The sequence below is a fragment of the Mastomys coucha genome, unplaced genomic scaffold (genome assembly GCF_008632895.1).
Source record: "Mastomys coucha isolate ucsf_1 unplaced genomic scaffold, UCSF_Mcou_1 pScaffold18, whole genome shotgun sequence".
NCBI classification, from domain to species: Eukaryota; Metazoa; Chordata; class Mammalia; order Rodentia; family Muridae; genus Mastomys; species Mastomys coucha.
In genome coordinates this window covers 79,613,248-79,629,114 of record NW_022196900.1, presented here as the reverse complement: position 1 = coordinate 79,629,114, position 15,867 = coordinate 79,613,248, and the positions used below count along the sequence as shown (strand labels likewise).

At 49.4% G+C, this 15,867-nt stretch overlaps 1 protein-coding gene across 1 annotated transcript in view; it reads left to right on the top strand.

Annotated features, from left to right (window-relative positions):
- Positions 1 to 5,582, top strand: part of LOC116095764 (bone morphogenetic protein 8A-like) — a 30,010-nt gene extending 24,428 nt beyond the window's left edge. Inside the window, exons 4-7 of the mRNA XM_031377022.1 lie at positions 908 to 1,150; positions 1,582 to 1,661; positions 2,061 to 2,171; positions 4,837 to 5,582. Coding sequence (XP_031232882.1) covers positions 908 to 1,150; positions 1,582 to 1,661; positions 2,061 to 2,171; positions 4,837 to 4,986 — 584 coding nt within the window. The 3' untranslated portion in view covers positions 4,987 to 5,582. The remainder of the gene's footprint in view (positions 1 to 907; positions 1,151 to 1,581; positions 1,662 to 2,060; positions 2,172 to 4,836) is intronic.
- Positions 5,583 to 15,867: the final 10,285 nt, after the last annotated feature.

Sequence of the window (15,867 nt, the reverse complement as noted above, 5' to 3'; positions counted from 1 at the left end):
CTTTGTGACTGCTCTGACTTCTGTCCCTGTTCTGCCCGGGGCCTTGGTTGTAGGAATCAGAGAGGCAGCGAATGCCCTACCCTTGGATGAGCAAACTTACCATGTTGGGAAAATGAGCCCAAGGTTTGTTCTTGCAAAGGCTGCCATGAGCTGGTGTGTCATGAACCATACCTTCTAATCCCCAGGAAGTACAGACTGATAGGACCAGGGTGTTAGATCGCTGGACCAAGGGAGACCAGTCCTGAGCATCACACCAGCAGTGGAGTCTGGTCATCTCTGAGTGACCGTGACCTGTGTTCCATAAAGAATAAAATATGGGAGCTGGAGGGATGGCTCAGCGATTAAGAGCACGGACTGTTCTTTCAAAGGTCCTGAGTTCAAATCCCAGCAACCACATGATGGCTCACAACCATCTGTAACGAAATCTGATGCCCTCTTCTGGAGTGTCTGAAGACAGCTACAGTGTACTTACATATACTAAACAAACAAACAAACATATCTTTAAAAAATTTTTTAAAAGAGTAAAATATGGACTGGACAGTGGTAAACACCTTTAATCCCAGCACTCAGGAGGCAGAGTCACTCGGATCTTTGTGAATTCAAGGCCAGCCTGGTCTGCAAGTGTGTTCCAGTACAGACAGAGATACACAGAAGAAACCCTGTCTTGAAACTTCTCCCACCCCCTATCCGTACCCCCTAAAAGAAATATGCGGTTATAGTGGGGACCAACTGAGGAAATCAGGAGTGAAATCCTCACTCCTGTCAAATGTTTCTTAAGTCTATGTCAGGCTATCACCAGCAGGGATGCCCGTGGCTACAGAGGTCCCTGTCCATGCCACCTCAGACCTGCTGGCCCGAGTGCCAGATAAACACACAGGTTCATAGGTACCATGCCACTCCCCACAAGCCAAGTCCCCCCACCTCCCTCTCTGTTGTCTTTGCCTCTGTCTCCCAGGGCACAGCATGGATCCTGGCCTGGCTGGTCTGCTTGGACAACAAGCACCACGCTCCAGACAACCTTTCATGGTCACCTTCTTCAGGGCCAGCCGGAGTCCTGTGCGGGCCCCTCGGGCAGCGAGACCACTGAAGAGGAGGCAGCCGAAGAAAACGAATGAGCTTCCACACCCCAACAAACTCCCAGGGATCTTTGGTGAGGGTGGGGTTGGGCCTCATTGGAGGCCTCTTTACAAAATGGTAGCCTTCCAGTAGATCTGATGGAGACCCTTGGCCTTTGGGGTGCACCTGGCAGGGAGGGAGGGCTGCAGAGTCTGCAGAGGAAATGAGAAGCTGTGTGTGCCCTGGGGTCCTGTTGGGGTGTTCTCTGGAGTGTCTGGAGGCCTCCCAGGCACAAGGTGAGAGATCTTGCTGAGCACAGCCATAGCCTGTGGTGATAGAGCCACAGAAGGACTGTTGAGCTGGGTCACCACAGGGAGAGCAGGGATCCAGGAGTGGGATTTGTGGTTCCCATGGTTTAGTTTCCTATTGTCCTTAATTGTAAATGTGCCTCCTGTCACATCACCACTGGGAGTACCCATGGCAACTCTGTAGGGCTGAATAGACGCTGCCTTCTCGTCCCTGCAGATGACAGCCATGGTTCCCGAGGCAGAGAGGTTTGCCGCAGGCATGAGCTCTACGTCAGCTTCCGTGACCTTGGCTGGCTGGTAAATTCTGTCTTTCCTCTGCCTGCTACCTGCAAGACCCTTGTGCCTCCAGGGTGGAGGGTGGGGCTACTGTGCCTTTAATGTGTATAAAAGCCACGAAAGTGAAGGCGGTCTGCGGGCTCTGCCCAGTATGCCGTCAGCACTCCCACAGGGAAACTGAGGCTGGGTGGGCAAGGCCTCTGGGCTCTTCCTGCTACAGCTGCTGCAGGAGGCATAGGGGCAGCTGTGGAGGAGCTGGCAAAGCGGGTGAGGAGTGAAGGGCAGAGCTGGGGTCCAGCCTCACCTGCTGAGGGCACTGAGGGTCACTGAAAGGATGAGAGCACACAGCCTCAGGTCTTCCTGTGACAGGAGCAGGTCTTGGAAGGACGAATTGATGGTTACCCCCTTTCCTACCCACAGGACTGGGTCATCGCCCCTCAGGGCTACTCCGCATATTACTGTGAGGGGGAATGTGCTTTTCCACTGGACTCCTGCATGAATGCCACCAACCATGCCATCTTGCAGTCTCTGGTCAGTACCACAGTGCCTGCTGTGACAGGTGGGGCGGGGCAAGCAGTGGTCAGGACAGCAGCAAGGAGGAACTTTCTAGGCAGACTCAGCTAGAGTTTGATTGCCAAACCTCAGTAAGAGTTGTGCTACGTGGGCATCTATGTGCAGACAGCGGAACACACATGCATGGCACCTGCACAACAGGGTGCCTGTGGACCTACATAGGACCCAGATTGACACGCCACAGCCCCTGTGATCACACTGAGGCATACATACAGCACATAGGCATCCCATAGGGGCTTGTGTGATTTCAGTGCACAAGTGAAAAAATGGACACAGTAGATCTGACCTCCCTGGTATGCATATGCTCATCCATCCTGCCTGGCAGGTAGGCCTCCCTTGGCTCTGTTCTGGGCCTTGGGTCATTCCTAATACCTTACCCCCTTACGTCCCAGGCTAGATTAAGACTCAGTGTATAACTAAGGATGACTTTGAACTTCTGCTCACCCCACCCACCTCTGGCCTAGAGTGCGATATTATGCCCAGTTTATGTGATTCTGTGGGTCAAATCTGGGGCTTTCTGCACACTAAACAGGCACCCAGCCAACTGAGATCTATCCAGAACTCCACTCCGACTGCTGTTTCTGACCCCACCTCTTTCCTGACTGTTCTCTTGGGGTAGCACTGAGCCTTAGATTCTGGACCCTTTTCAGTTAGGAAGCAGGTTCCAGCAGAAGCCATACTGCAGCCTGTATTGAAAGGCGCTTGCTGGGTCTGGTATTGGGACCTTCCAGAATTTTTTTTCCTGATGTCCTGGTATCCTGGGGTCCCACAGCTTTGTGTTTATCTAACAAGAGATGCCCCAGAGTGAGCATCATGAATTCAAAAGAGCTGCTTTGAGCTGACACTAAGGAATCCCTTCACTGTGGCCACTGGCATTTGCTGGACACCTGGAGCCACTATCCTGGGAGGAGCAGCCCAGGGTGACAGTAAACTATGCAGTCATTAGTCCCCAAGTAAGGGAGGCCCCTGGTATGATGGTAAATCTGAATCTCTGGGTCTAGTCTCCTCCCCACTTTGTTCTGGCCTCTGTTTCCCCCATTGAAAATGTCTTAGCTAAAGTAAGTGCTCATGACCTGTCCCAGTAGCAGACAGGACAACCTCTGTCCCCTGAGGAGGCTGTGGTAAGCACATAAGCAAAGCAACCATGCCAAGAGGGGGGACCATGTGTTCTAGGGTAAAGGTGCACATTGCTGCTGGAGGAAGCCTGGTTTGCACTTCTGCATCAGGAGCATCCGGATCAATAATAGAAAGAAGAGAGTCAGCTGGGGCAGTGGTGGCACACGCCTTTAATCTCTGCACTCAGGAGGTAGAAGAAAGGTCTTACACATTGAGTTCCAGGACAGCCAGGGCTACACAGAGAAACCCTGCCTTGAAATCCACCCCTGCCCTCAGTCAGGCCTATATAGCAAGTTCTAGGACAGCCAGGGCTACATACTGAGACCCTGTCTCAAAACAAACCAAAACAACAATAACAACAACAAATACACAGATAGCCCCATGCAAACTGTGAATTAGTTTTGTGGCTGCCAAGTGAATGAAAGGCTGCTCTCCACACCATCACCTGACGAAGCCTGGGGCTGTGGCAAGTGTAAGGAGGTGTCCTATGTGGTATCAACACCCCTCTCTCCAATGTCCCATGGCAGAAATGGCCCCTTCTAGATTCCAGCCATTTCAGCCATGTCCCCTCCTCCGACCCAGGCATACTTAACATCTCCCAGTTATGTCACATGAGGTTGTACATGGAAAGGATGGTTCCATACCAGCCCAGTCAGAGCTGGGCTGTTGTGGAAAGCCTGTGGGAAGAGGGGAGCCCATCAGACTGCTTCCTATAGACCCACTCCCAGGACCAGGGAAGCCTATTGTAAACTCTAGACAGCTGAACACACACACACACACACACACACACACACACACATACACACACACACACACAGGGAGGAGGTAAGTTCTTGTTCCCTCCAGCCTCCCCCTTGGTGGGGACCCTGAAAGGAGTCCAGTTTGAACTTAAGCTGGTCCTGTCAGATCTCGAGGCTGGAAACGGTTACTCACTGAGCCTTTCAGGGGAACAAACACTGCTTTAGAGATGGGTATGTGGATTAGCACCTGCTTCAAACCCAATAACACTGAGATGGCCAGTGGAAACCCCTGCACTCTCTATTCATTACCTACAAAGGCAACCTTGCCTCAGAAGTTATGAGGCTGAGCTACATCAAGTGGGACAGCATTCCAGAACTTACACATTGGTCCCATGAGCATTATAACTTACTTTGCAGAGTGTGTCACACACACACACACACACACACACACACACACACACACACACACACACGGCTTTATACCTGTTGGGGCAGAATTGGATATGACAGTGGACCAGGAGCTGAGAATGTCCATGGTCGTGTGTTAGGGCCTCCAAGCCGGGTGCCTGGTCTGTGCTCTGAGGCCAGTGGGCAGGACAGATTACAAAGAGAACCTACTCTAGCCCAAGGTAGAGAATGACATTGGGCTAGTGAGGGGCTCAGACCTTCTGGAAAGGAAGCAAGTGGGAGCCGAGGACTTGCTGCCTAGTCCTTTGAAAAGGACACCAGGTTCATACCCTTACCTGTGTCCCCTCCCTCCCTGCCAGGTGCACCTGATGAAACCAGATGTTGTCCCCAAGGCATGCTGTGCACCCACCAAACTGAGTGCCACCTCTGTGCTCTACTATGACAGCAGCAACAACGTCATCCTGCGGAAGCACCGTAACATGGTGGTCAAGGCCTGTGGCTGCCACTGAGGCCCTGCCTAGCATCCTGCTTCTACCACCTTACCATCTGGTCAGACCCCCCTCCAGAGGCAGGAAACCCTCCCACGTTATCATAGCTCAGACAGGGGCCATGAGAGGCCCTCACTTCCCCTAGCCACTTCCTGCTAAAATTTTGGTCCTTTCCCAGCTCCTCTTGATGGGATTTGTGGGCTATTGACCTCCCTCTCCATCCCCCACCCCAAGTGTAGACCGAATGCACACGGCATCCCAGAGCTATGCCGACTGAGAGGCCTAGGGTCAGCACTGAAGGCCCACATGAGGAAGACTGGTCCTTGGCCATCCTCAGCCCATAGTGGCAAACTCTGCATGGTCTAAGAAGGCTCTCAAATTTGAAACTGGCTGATCTGGGCTCTCTGCACCATTCATTATGGGGGTCAGGACATTTTTAGGTATAATGGACACATACACTTAGATCAGTGCGTTGCTACACTCCTTGAAATCAGAGCCAGCTTGTTAGAAAAAGAATCAGAGCCAGGTAGAGTGGTGCATGTCATTAATCCCAGCTCTAGAGAGGCAGGGACAGGAGGGTATCTGTGAGTTCAAGGCCACATAGGGAGACCCTGTCTCAGGGGCAGAAACAAAAAAGAAAAAAAGAACCATCTGGCTAGTTTACAGTAAAGGTGACAGAGACACTTCATGACATGTGTCCCAGGCCTGACCATTTTGCCCATAAGCCAAGGACCCTGGGAGCTTCTAGTTCCCTCTACTACCACCACCATGCTGACCAATTTGGGGCTGGGCATCGAGACAAAATGAACCCTTAATAGAAACAAGAACACAACTGAAGAGGCTGGTCCAGACTGGCACACAGTAGGTGCCACCACTTCTAGTAGCTGATGACCTGTACCAGTGATCTCTCTCCAAATGTCTCATGATGCACCTGGACAGGTCCTCCACGTACATCCTCAGCACAGACCTGCAGATGGCCACCCAGGGCTCAGTGACAGCCCTCCAGCCAGGCGTGGGGCAAAGGGGAGGAGTCTCAGCCTTTGCTTATGTCTGGGAACTAAGAACAGGTTGGTCACCAAGCTGGCGTCACCCTGGGGCCCCAGCAGCTCCATCCTGTTTCTGGGACCTGTGAGTCAAAGAAAAGGCCCCTGTCCCAGGGGACTGACAGGTGGTAATTAGGCTGAGTTGGGTGGGGAGCTCGGAAACCACTGTTCTCCTGGGGCAGCTGCTGGGAGCTGGAGTGTTTATTTGATTTCTGACTTGCTAAGCCTGTAATTTACCTGCGGGAACAGAGTCCAGCTGCCCAAACTGTGTCATTAAGAGCAGGTCCTGGACTCATCCACATCTAGAGACACACCCAGCGGAGGTGGACCCACCCAGGTGCCCAGGGATGCACTTCTATGGAGTTCATATTCTCTACCCCTGGTTGGACCCCAGAGAGGGCAAGGCTAGCATCCAGGATGAGGTTGGGGCCCAGCTGCAGGGCAGCAGTCCCCCCAGGACCTGGGAGGGCTTCCTGTGTGAGGCCAGAGAAGGGGATCCTTCCATGTACACAAAGAATGGGCCCAGAGTATCTGGAAGATGGTGAATTCTCCAAAAGCTTCAAGCTTCTAGGGGCCAGAGGGATGGTCCAACAGTTAAGAGCACTGGCTGCTCTTCCAGAAGACAAGGATCTGATTCCCAGCCCCCACATGGCAACTGACCACTGTCTATAACTCCATTTCCAGAGGATCCAGTGCCCTCTTCTGGTATCCAGTGGCTCCTGCATGTATGTGCACAGACGTACGTGCAAGCAAAATACTCATATACATAAAAATAAAAATAAATCTTAAAAACAAACAAACAAACAAACACCTTTGGGCCTCAAACGAGAGCTAGCTGGGATTGCGCAAGGCATTAGCCTGACTTGCTTACTGTCTGGACAAGTTACTGTTCTTATCCAAGCTTGAATGTCCCATCTGTAACATGAAGTTGTCTTTCTGTTACTGTTACAAAATACTGGAGACAGTTCATTTGACAAGGGAAAAGGTTTATTTTGACTGTTTCAGCAATCTGTGGTTAGCTGGCCCCAAGGCTTTTGGGCTGGTGGCGAGTCAACACATTGTGGCAAAGGGCAAGGCAGACAAAGCCACTCGTCTCATGGTGGACAGGAAGAGGAAGAAAAGAAAGGAGCATCCGGGTTCTCAGGCCCTCCTTCAGGAAAGCATCCCCCATAACCAGAAACTTCCTTCACGATAGAGGCCCAGCACTGCACCTGGGAAAAGCCACACATACACGGGCTGTTGGGGACAACTTTTTCATTGGGAACAGTGGGGTTTTTTGTTTTTGTTTTTTGTTCCAAAGGCTCTTCCCACCAGGAGACCTGCCTGCCCGCCTCCCTGGCTGTCTCTCAACAGCATGGCCATGGGACTCACAAACTTATCCAACAGATCTCCCAGCACTGAAACAGTAGCTAGAGCTTTCAATGTTTGATCTCAGTGCCCAGCATGAAGCTCTGTGTGTGTGTGTGTGTGTGTTGGGGGGGGGGGGGGATTAGGGAGATTCGGCCTCTGTACTGCTGGGCAGGAACACAGAGCGACTGTGACTTCCTCCCACAGTAAAGCAAATACCTGTCAGTCACAGCCTCCTAGGCCTCAGACAGACAGACAGACAGACAGACAGTCATGGACTAAAAAGGTCTTAGAGAAGAGAGCCTGGGTGTCAGTGTTGTCTCAAAGATCATGTGGTTTTCAGGTGATCTCAGACCCCTCAGGTTACAAGTTAGAAGCAAAGCCCACCATCACTGAAGGCCCGTGAGGGCAATATGAAAGCACCACAGGACACAAGGGTGTGGTGGAACCATTGTGTGTGTGTGTGTGGGGGGGGCTGACCCTCATGTCATCACAACTGCAGCATAACACATCTGGATGCTGGCTGGGTACAGGGCTATTCCTGTGCCCAGATGCAGGAAAATGGGGGAGCCACTGGAGAAACTCCTTACAGTTTACATGAAGAGAGGCAGAGAGCGCAGGTGCAGAGCGGAGCAGAGCGGCTATCACCAAGGCTCAGATATATTCACAGAGCTCCCAGCACCCACCACCTGTGAAGGTGCAGGAAGTAAATAGTATCTCACTTTAGATGGACTTGGCAGTGTGGTCCTGGCCCGCCTTCCTAGAAATGCCGGCCTTCTCCCAGAATGTACCCTGCTGCTGCTGTATTGCCAACCAAGTCATGTTTACCCCAAAATATCTGAGAGTGAGGGGTGGCCCTGCACCTTGCCTGCCTATGAGAAGGACCAGACTGTAGCACTCGGGTCTCTGTGGTGAAGAGATGGCAGGTGCAGCCGGCCCTAACCTGTGGCCCTCATGCAGTTTGCTAGTGGACATGTGCACATTGTGTCCTCATGTAGGTGAGGGGACTTTCAGTTTCTTTTTTAATTAGGAAGTAAAGCTTGAGCAGATATTTGGCCTTTAAAAGGGTTTTTCATTTACAAAACATTACATATAATGTAAAAATAATTTAGCTCATTTAAAATGTAAAATTTAAAAGACTACAAATCCTATAATCCCACTGCCTGGATAACCAGGGTTAGTAGTGCACAGCACCTATATACACATATCCACACAGGATTTGTGGGTAGCTTACAAAGTTAGGGTGAAACTGTATAATGTTGGTGAATTGATTTATTCAACATATGATGGACTTGGGAATTTTATGATATTAAATATTTTTGAATTTTGAAAACAAATTCTAGCAGCAGTCTTGCCTTGATTTCGGCTTCCTCTCAACAAGCCGGGCTCCTCGGTAGGCAGCAGGTGCCCTGGCCCCATTGGGCATTGTCTCAAAGTTGGCTACAAGCCCAGGAACTCTGAGGCCAGCTCCCTCCCCCCAAGCATCTGGGACAAGTAGAGTTACAGCAGGATTCTGCAGGTGACATCTGGTGATAACACAAGGCAAGTGCCTCGCCTCTTAAGCTCAGGAGGCTTCAGAATATAAGGATCACAAAGAGGCCAGTGGCAAAACCTTGGAGAAGCCACTGAATGGACCGTGTATTTAGTCCCACTTTCCCAGGATAATCAGGGAAGCCCTGAGACAAAGTCCATTTTCATTCTTATTTTACAGGGCTATATGACCTTTCCCTGGGGGCCTTGGTCTAGCCTGCTTTACCTGGCCACATGTCACCCTGGAGTCAGCCATGGCAGAGGCCTTCATACTCATCCTCTCTCTTGAACCTCACAGGAGCCCACAGTAGCTGGCATCATCTGGACTCACAGCTGCCTGTCCTGACCACTGTAACTGACCAGCCACAAGAGAGACATTGTTTTAAGGAGCCAGGTTGAGTCAGGTGGTGGTGGTGTGTTAAATTCGACGTGGGTCAGTCCCTAAGCCCAGTCCCAACATAAGTGCCAGGGTAACCCCTAATTCTCTTTTGTGTCTTACTAAGCCTTAGGATCCCAGTAATTCAGGACATCTTCATAAGGGTGGTACAGCAATCTAAGGCACTATCTGGACCAGAACACAAAAGTCATGGTTGTTATTCAGATGCAGGTTATAATCCCTGAGGCGCAGGCCCACTAGCTGTCTAAGGGTGGGAGGAGGTATCCAGTTGGATTCTCCATTAGAGGGTATGAAACATTACACAGATGTTGATGGGTTTATAGGACCTGACCCACACAAAGGCCTTTTGGGGCAACCTCTTGCCCAATGCCTTTTCTCCTTGCAGTACGCAGGCTGGTCTTTAGCATGGAATTCTATTCTATTGCCAGGCACTAACTAGGCTCTTGAGACTTCCTAGGTTCTCTTCTTTCCTGTCTCTTATCTCTCTTCAGCTCTCTAGCCTCTTATTCTTTCTGACTCTTTTCTTCCTTTTGTCTCCAAACTGTTTGCCACTTGTCCCCACTTTGTTTTCTAGATTCCATCTTCAGAGAACTTCTTCTAAACATTCTATTCCTTCACTGTGCCCTTTTACAGTCCTTCTGAAACATTCCTTTTTATTTCTTCATTTTTCTGTTATAAAACACTTTCTCAGCTATCTGCACTAGTTCCCTTAACGATTTGTCCTGCATCTCTTCTAACTTTTGTAGTCTTTCAACTCCATCAGAATTCCAGGAATGACTGAATAATAGAGAATATATGGGAAGCCTAACACAGCTTTCAAAAATATTGCCAATTAATAGAGACTGCTGGACACCTGGACAGTCCTTACTTCATAACGTTGGAGCATCAATCTTCAGCCTTCTGGTCTGTGAATGTCTGACAGACAAGAAAACAGGAATATTAAGGACTTGCCTACTCTGTCTCGGCAGATATAAGCTGTCCCAGGCCTGTGTGTTCTTTTTGGACAGTATTGTCTGCAGATGAAGAGGCAACTTTTGCCTGGTGGCTGTCCTGCCACAACTGGAGCAACTCCAATGATGCTCAATTTCTCCTTTGAGTCTGAGAAAGGGGTGCCATAAGGCACAGACAAGTCTCTAGCCAGATGAATAAATAATATCAAATGTCACATTCTGTGGATTTCTGATGTTTTTGAAAACCAACTATCTATGTAAAGTGATCTGGACTATTGTTTGTGAATTATCAGTTATTTTTAATTAAAATCTTGAAATCACTCTAACAATAAGCTCAGAGCTATGAATCTGTTAATTTGGCCCTAAACTCACAGGTCTAAACATCTCAGATCTGTCTATAATAGCACATCTCAGATCTGTCTATAATAGCAGTAAAAGAAGGACTGGGTCTAAGCCCTGTCTACTAGGGAAATAAAATAATTACTTATAAGCCTACAGACAACCCTTACTGAAACCAGAAATCTCTTAAGTGAATATAGAAAACTTCATCTTTTGGTCTTGAAGTATGCACAACAGAACTGTATTAGCTACACCTCTCAGTCAATAAGAACACTATTGTACACCTAATCTTACCAACAAATCCTCAATTTAAAAGCTCTTGCTCATTTCTTGTGTACCAGTTTAAGATGTAAATGGTTTATAACACAAGCTTCAACTTTTACCAATTATTACTACAAACAGGATACAAAACTCAAAACTAATGATATAAATGTTAAAGTAAACTTTCTGGGAATAAGCTGTGTATCTGAAGAAATATTCAAATACCTGATCAAATTCTAGTCACACAATGCTTATGGTTTAAATTATCTATGCACCAATCAAATCATAAGGCTTTCTATTAAATGAGATTATGGCTATACAATTAAATCTGGCTATTTCTTCCCCATTCCAAATATGACCATTTTACATTCCCTAAAAAGACAAACAATCCTCTCCAGCCCCAAAGCCCAGGGAACTGGGTCGACAACTCGTCATAACTTCTTCAAGCTGAACGGGGGCATTGAGATATAAGGGGGGAGCAGAATTTATTAGTCTTCTGATGTCTGTGTCTTGACCGTATAAGGCTGAAGTCCGGAGTTCAGGTAGGCCAGTTTAGCATGTCTGAAATTCACCAAGATTGTATACTCTGTAATATATAATATCTCAAAACAAAATTTTAGTAACATCCAGATGTATTTTTTTTTTTTTGATTCTCTGGAATCTAGTTTTCTGGAAGGCATAAATACTATAATCATCTTTTCCCCAAAACACAAAAACAAAACTTTTAATCATAAATACAAAGAAATCTATCTGGGTGGTATTTGGGTTCTCAGTGCCTCCTCCCAGCAACAGCCGCAGCTGTTCCAGGTATCCTTACTCTTAAAAGCAGGCAGGCAGCAGCTGCTCTTTGTTCTAACTTGGTGCGCTTGGGTCATGTGACTCAACTTTGGAGCACTTGAGTCTCTTGTTGCAACACACTGCTGCCACCATGGAAGTGTGTCTGGGTGGTGCTGGATGCCAGTGGGGTGGAGGGTGGTCCCCACCCCTCCTCCCCCCTGCCATGGGATTTTACAAATACTGCTGCTGAGGGAATGTAACACTCAGGGGCTGGGTAGTTCAGTGCTAGGGAGCCCATGATGGCCGGAACCAGGGGTGCTGAAAAAGGCAGCAAGCCACACATCTCTGTAGCCACTGCAGCAGGAGCTGCCACCACCGGTCCTGGACCCCACTGTGGCCCGGTGGGACCACTGAGCCGCACACAGCCCACACCCTGCCCAAGGCCCAACAGCAGCCTCCAGGAGCACACACCCCATCTGTTGCCACCATTGCAGCCTCTGCCCTAGCTTTAACATCTGTCCATCAGTCAAGGAGTGGGTATAAGTCATCAGTCTAAAGTCCAAATACATAGAACAAGATACCAAGAAACACAGAGAAAAACAGTTACCACACAAACAGCTTGACCTTGCCAGATTCATGACACAAAGAAAGACAATTGGACCCAGTTACAGACACCAGGTGCTTCTGTACACACAGATAATCCAAGCCAGATCACAGTGTTGCTAGGCTGTGCCTGCCACGCCACCGAGATGAACCAATTACCATTGTACAGAGCAGGGGCCAGATACAGATGGACAGAGGTGCCCCTGCCACGAGCACCCCAAGCAGAGGACAAAAGAACTCAGTGGCTTCCTTGCCACCACTACTTGCAGATGGAGTCGGACCCTCCCAGATCCGACTTCCACCTGCAATGGTGAGGTACACCTACCTGCCTTGCAAAATGAAGAAACTGCTGCAGCCGCACAGATCACAGATTCAGATGCAAGAAGTCAGACATAGATACAGAAACAACCGTGGTACCTGCTAGAGCATGCGGTCTCCCCCAATCTTCTGAGCACTCGATCCTCCGATCTCCAGTCACTGGTCCCACGAGAGGGGGACCCTTCCCAGGCCTTGCACCATGATGTTAAATTTGGCGTGGTTGCCCCACTCTCGAAGAAACAGGGATGGAGATCCCTCATGCAATTAGCAGGAGGTTTTTATTGAACCAGTATACTGGGGTTGCCCTGCATTCGGAGCAAAGGTGAACCCCAGGAAAAAAAGCACACACTTTTTATATCTTCCCAGTACATAGATATACAGCATGAGTTGGTTATCTCTCATTGGTGGAGCCCATTGTCTTTTGTTTCCATTGACCTCTGTGCCCCAGGCGAGGAGGAGATACCTATTGAGGTGAGGAGATACCGATTGCACATAGGAGGGGTGGGGGGAGATCCACCCCTTACTGGGGATGTTTCCTGGAACTGGACATTACTCCCCGCAATTAGAGCATCTCCTGGGGATGGATGTTTGCTCAGTAAACCCTTCTGAAGCTCTGTCTTTAGGCTTAATGGACATTCCTTGCTCCTTGGTATTTTTATGAGGTGTCCCTGTTTGCTCAATTCTTACAGGCACACACCTTTAATACCAGCACTCAAGAGGCAGAGGCAAGAAGATCCTGGAGTTTGAAACCAGCTACACAGTGAGTTCCAGGACAGCCAAGGTTACACAGTGAAACCCTGTCTCAAGAAAACAAAATAACAACAACAACAAAAAGCCAAGTCCCTGCTAGGTCAGGGGCAGCAGGTTTCTCTCCTCTCCTACGGATTTATCCTGAGCATGACCCAAAATGAGAACATACATATCCTGAGAGCAATAGTCCGACCCACAGGTTCTAGATTTCAAAACAGACATTGCAGTGGGTGGGGGCATGGTTTTCTGGTAACACATGAGGCTCAGCCTCTACACACACGAAATTCCATGAGGGGCATGGTTGGCCAAGATCAGATGTAGGGAGTGAGGCTAGCCTACCGTAGGCTATTTCCAGGCAGGACTTTGGAGGGGTAACATAGGAACCAGATCTGGCTTGTGTCCATTTCACCAGTTCCAAATAGGACCTGGCAAAAGAAGGGCCCTGGAGACCCTGTGGAGAAGAATTCTGGTGCAGGTCCATGGGTGAAGGAGGAGAGGACTCATTATGAGACTGACTCTAGACACCCATGAGACACAGCACCAGCGTGTGGGAGCAGAAACTGGTGGGCCAGCCTGGTAGCATGAGCACAGAGGTGCTGTTGCCTACTTTTGATTTCCACCTTCCTGCACTGAGCTCTTGGATGTCTCCCTAAGGTCTTGGGAGCAGGAGAGATAGGACTGTCCCAGCGGCCACATCTGGGACCTAGCTAGAGGTCACTACAAAAACCAAGGTTTATTTATCAAAAAATAAATAACAAAAACTGCCCAGGAGCCCTAGATAGCCCAAGACAGGTTGTGGCAGCCCATGTCTGGGAGAGCCAGTGGCTACACATAGCTGCTCATGGTAAGGAGGGACACCTGTACTGACTCCCAGGCCGCAGCCACACCTAAGAAAGTACCCAGAGCCAGACAGGCCAGGCAGCATTTGAGAGGAACTGCTCTGGAACAAGCTGAGGGTTCAGGCCACACGGCTTGCTTTACACTGGTACGGTAAAGCTAGCTAGCGCCTCCTTCCTGAATTCACAGGATCAAAAGCAGAGGTGAACAGAGAGCGCAGCTTCCTCAGCTGTCCTCCCTCCAGGCAGCAATGACCATCTGCTTTTGGCTTCTTATCCTTGCTGCTCTGGGCCTTTTAAGCCAGAGCAGTGAAGTCAGGGGTGACAGAGAAGGAACACAGGAAAAGCTGACTCAGGGATTCTCCCCTCCCACCTGGAACCTGAGCACAGAGTGCCTTCTCCAGACCTGGATTCCAGCCAGAGCAGGGGGCGGGGGGGGGGGGGGGGGGGGGGGGGGGGGGCGGCAGTTGACATTCTCAATTCGATACAAGATAGCTGGCCCTTCAGACGATTCCAAAAACCTGAGCTCACCATCCAGCCGGGCTGCTTTGCCCAAGTCAAGAAGAACTGGAAGCCACAGGTGTTTGGGCCAAGTTGGCCTTGGAGGGGGTTGAGAGAAGCAAACACAGGCTCCTTACACTCTGCTCCCAGCCCTGAAAGTGTGCCTGTGGAGATTGTCAATGGCTGCAGAAGGTTGGCTCACCAATTAGCCTCGTAGACACATAGCCTCATGATAGCTGGTCCTTCCTCACAGGTGAACCAGGTTAATGAGGGTTGTTTTGATCTTTTAACACTGGCTTCTCTTCTCATTTATTCAGCAAACTACTATGTGGTAATGAGAACTCCTGTTGAGGTTCCAACCCTGGGGAAACTCATAACCCAGTGGGAAAGAGTCACCCCAGTGACTGTAGAGAGCCTGGGGTTTTCTCACTGCAAGCAGGAGAATTGGAGTTTGGATCCTCAGCACCCATGCCTGTGACCTCAGCACTGGGGGAGGGGGTAGAGGCGAGAGCTGCCCAGTCAGGCTGGTTGAAACATTGAGCTTCCAGTTCACTGAGAGATGTTGCCCAAGCCACCAGCCATCCTTCTCCAGCTTCAGGTAGTTGCATGATCAGACTATGAGACCAATCTCAGCTACGTAGTGAGTTTGAAGCCAGCCTGGGCTACATGAGATTGACTGTCTCAGTAACTAAAAGAAAGTGAAGTTAAGGTGTGGAGGTCTGCCAGATGGCTCAGAGGATAAAACACTTGCTGAACAAGCCCGGCGACCTGAGTTCTATCCTGGCACCCATAAAAGGTGACAGGAAAGAAACAACTGGAGAGTTGTGTTCTGACCTCCACATAGACATCGTGACACATCATACATACACACACACTAATAACAAATATATTTTTAATTTTTTGAGACAAGGTTTTCTGTGCAACTCTCACTATCCTTGAATTCTTCCTATACACCAGACTGTCCTTGGACTCAGAGATCCTCCTGCCTCTGCCTCCTGAGTGCTAGGATTAAAGGCATTGCACCACCATCACCCAGCTGAAAAAATATTTTTAAAATATTAAAATTAAAATTGCAGGGGGAAATGACCTGTCCAGGCATGATAGCACTTGCCTATAAACCAATCCCAAGCCTCGGGAAGTAGGGGCAGGATAGCAAATTCATAGCCAGCCAGGGATATATAGTGAGTTCTAGACTAGCCAGAGCTACCAAGTAAGAAGCTGTGTCAGCAACAACAAAACATGCTTCTGAG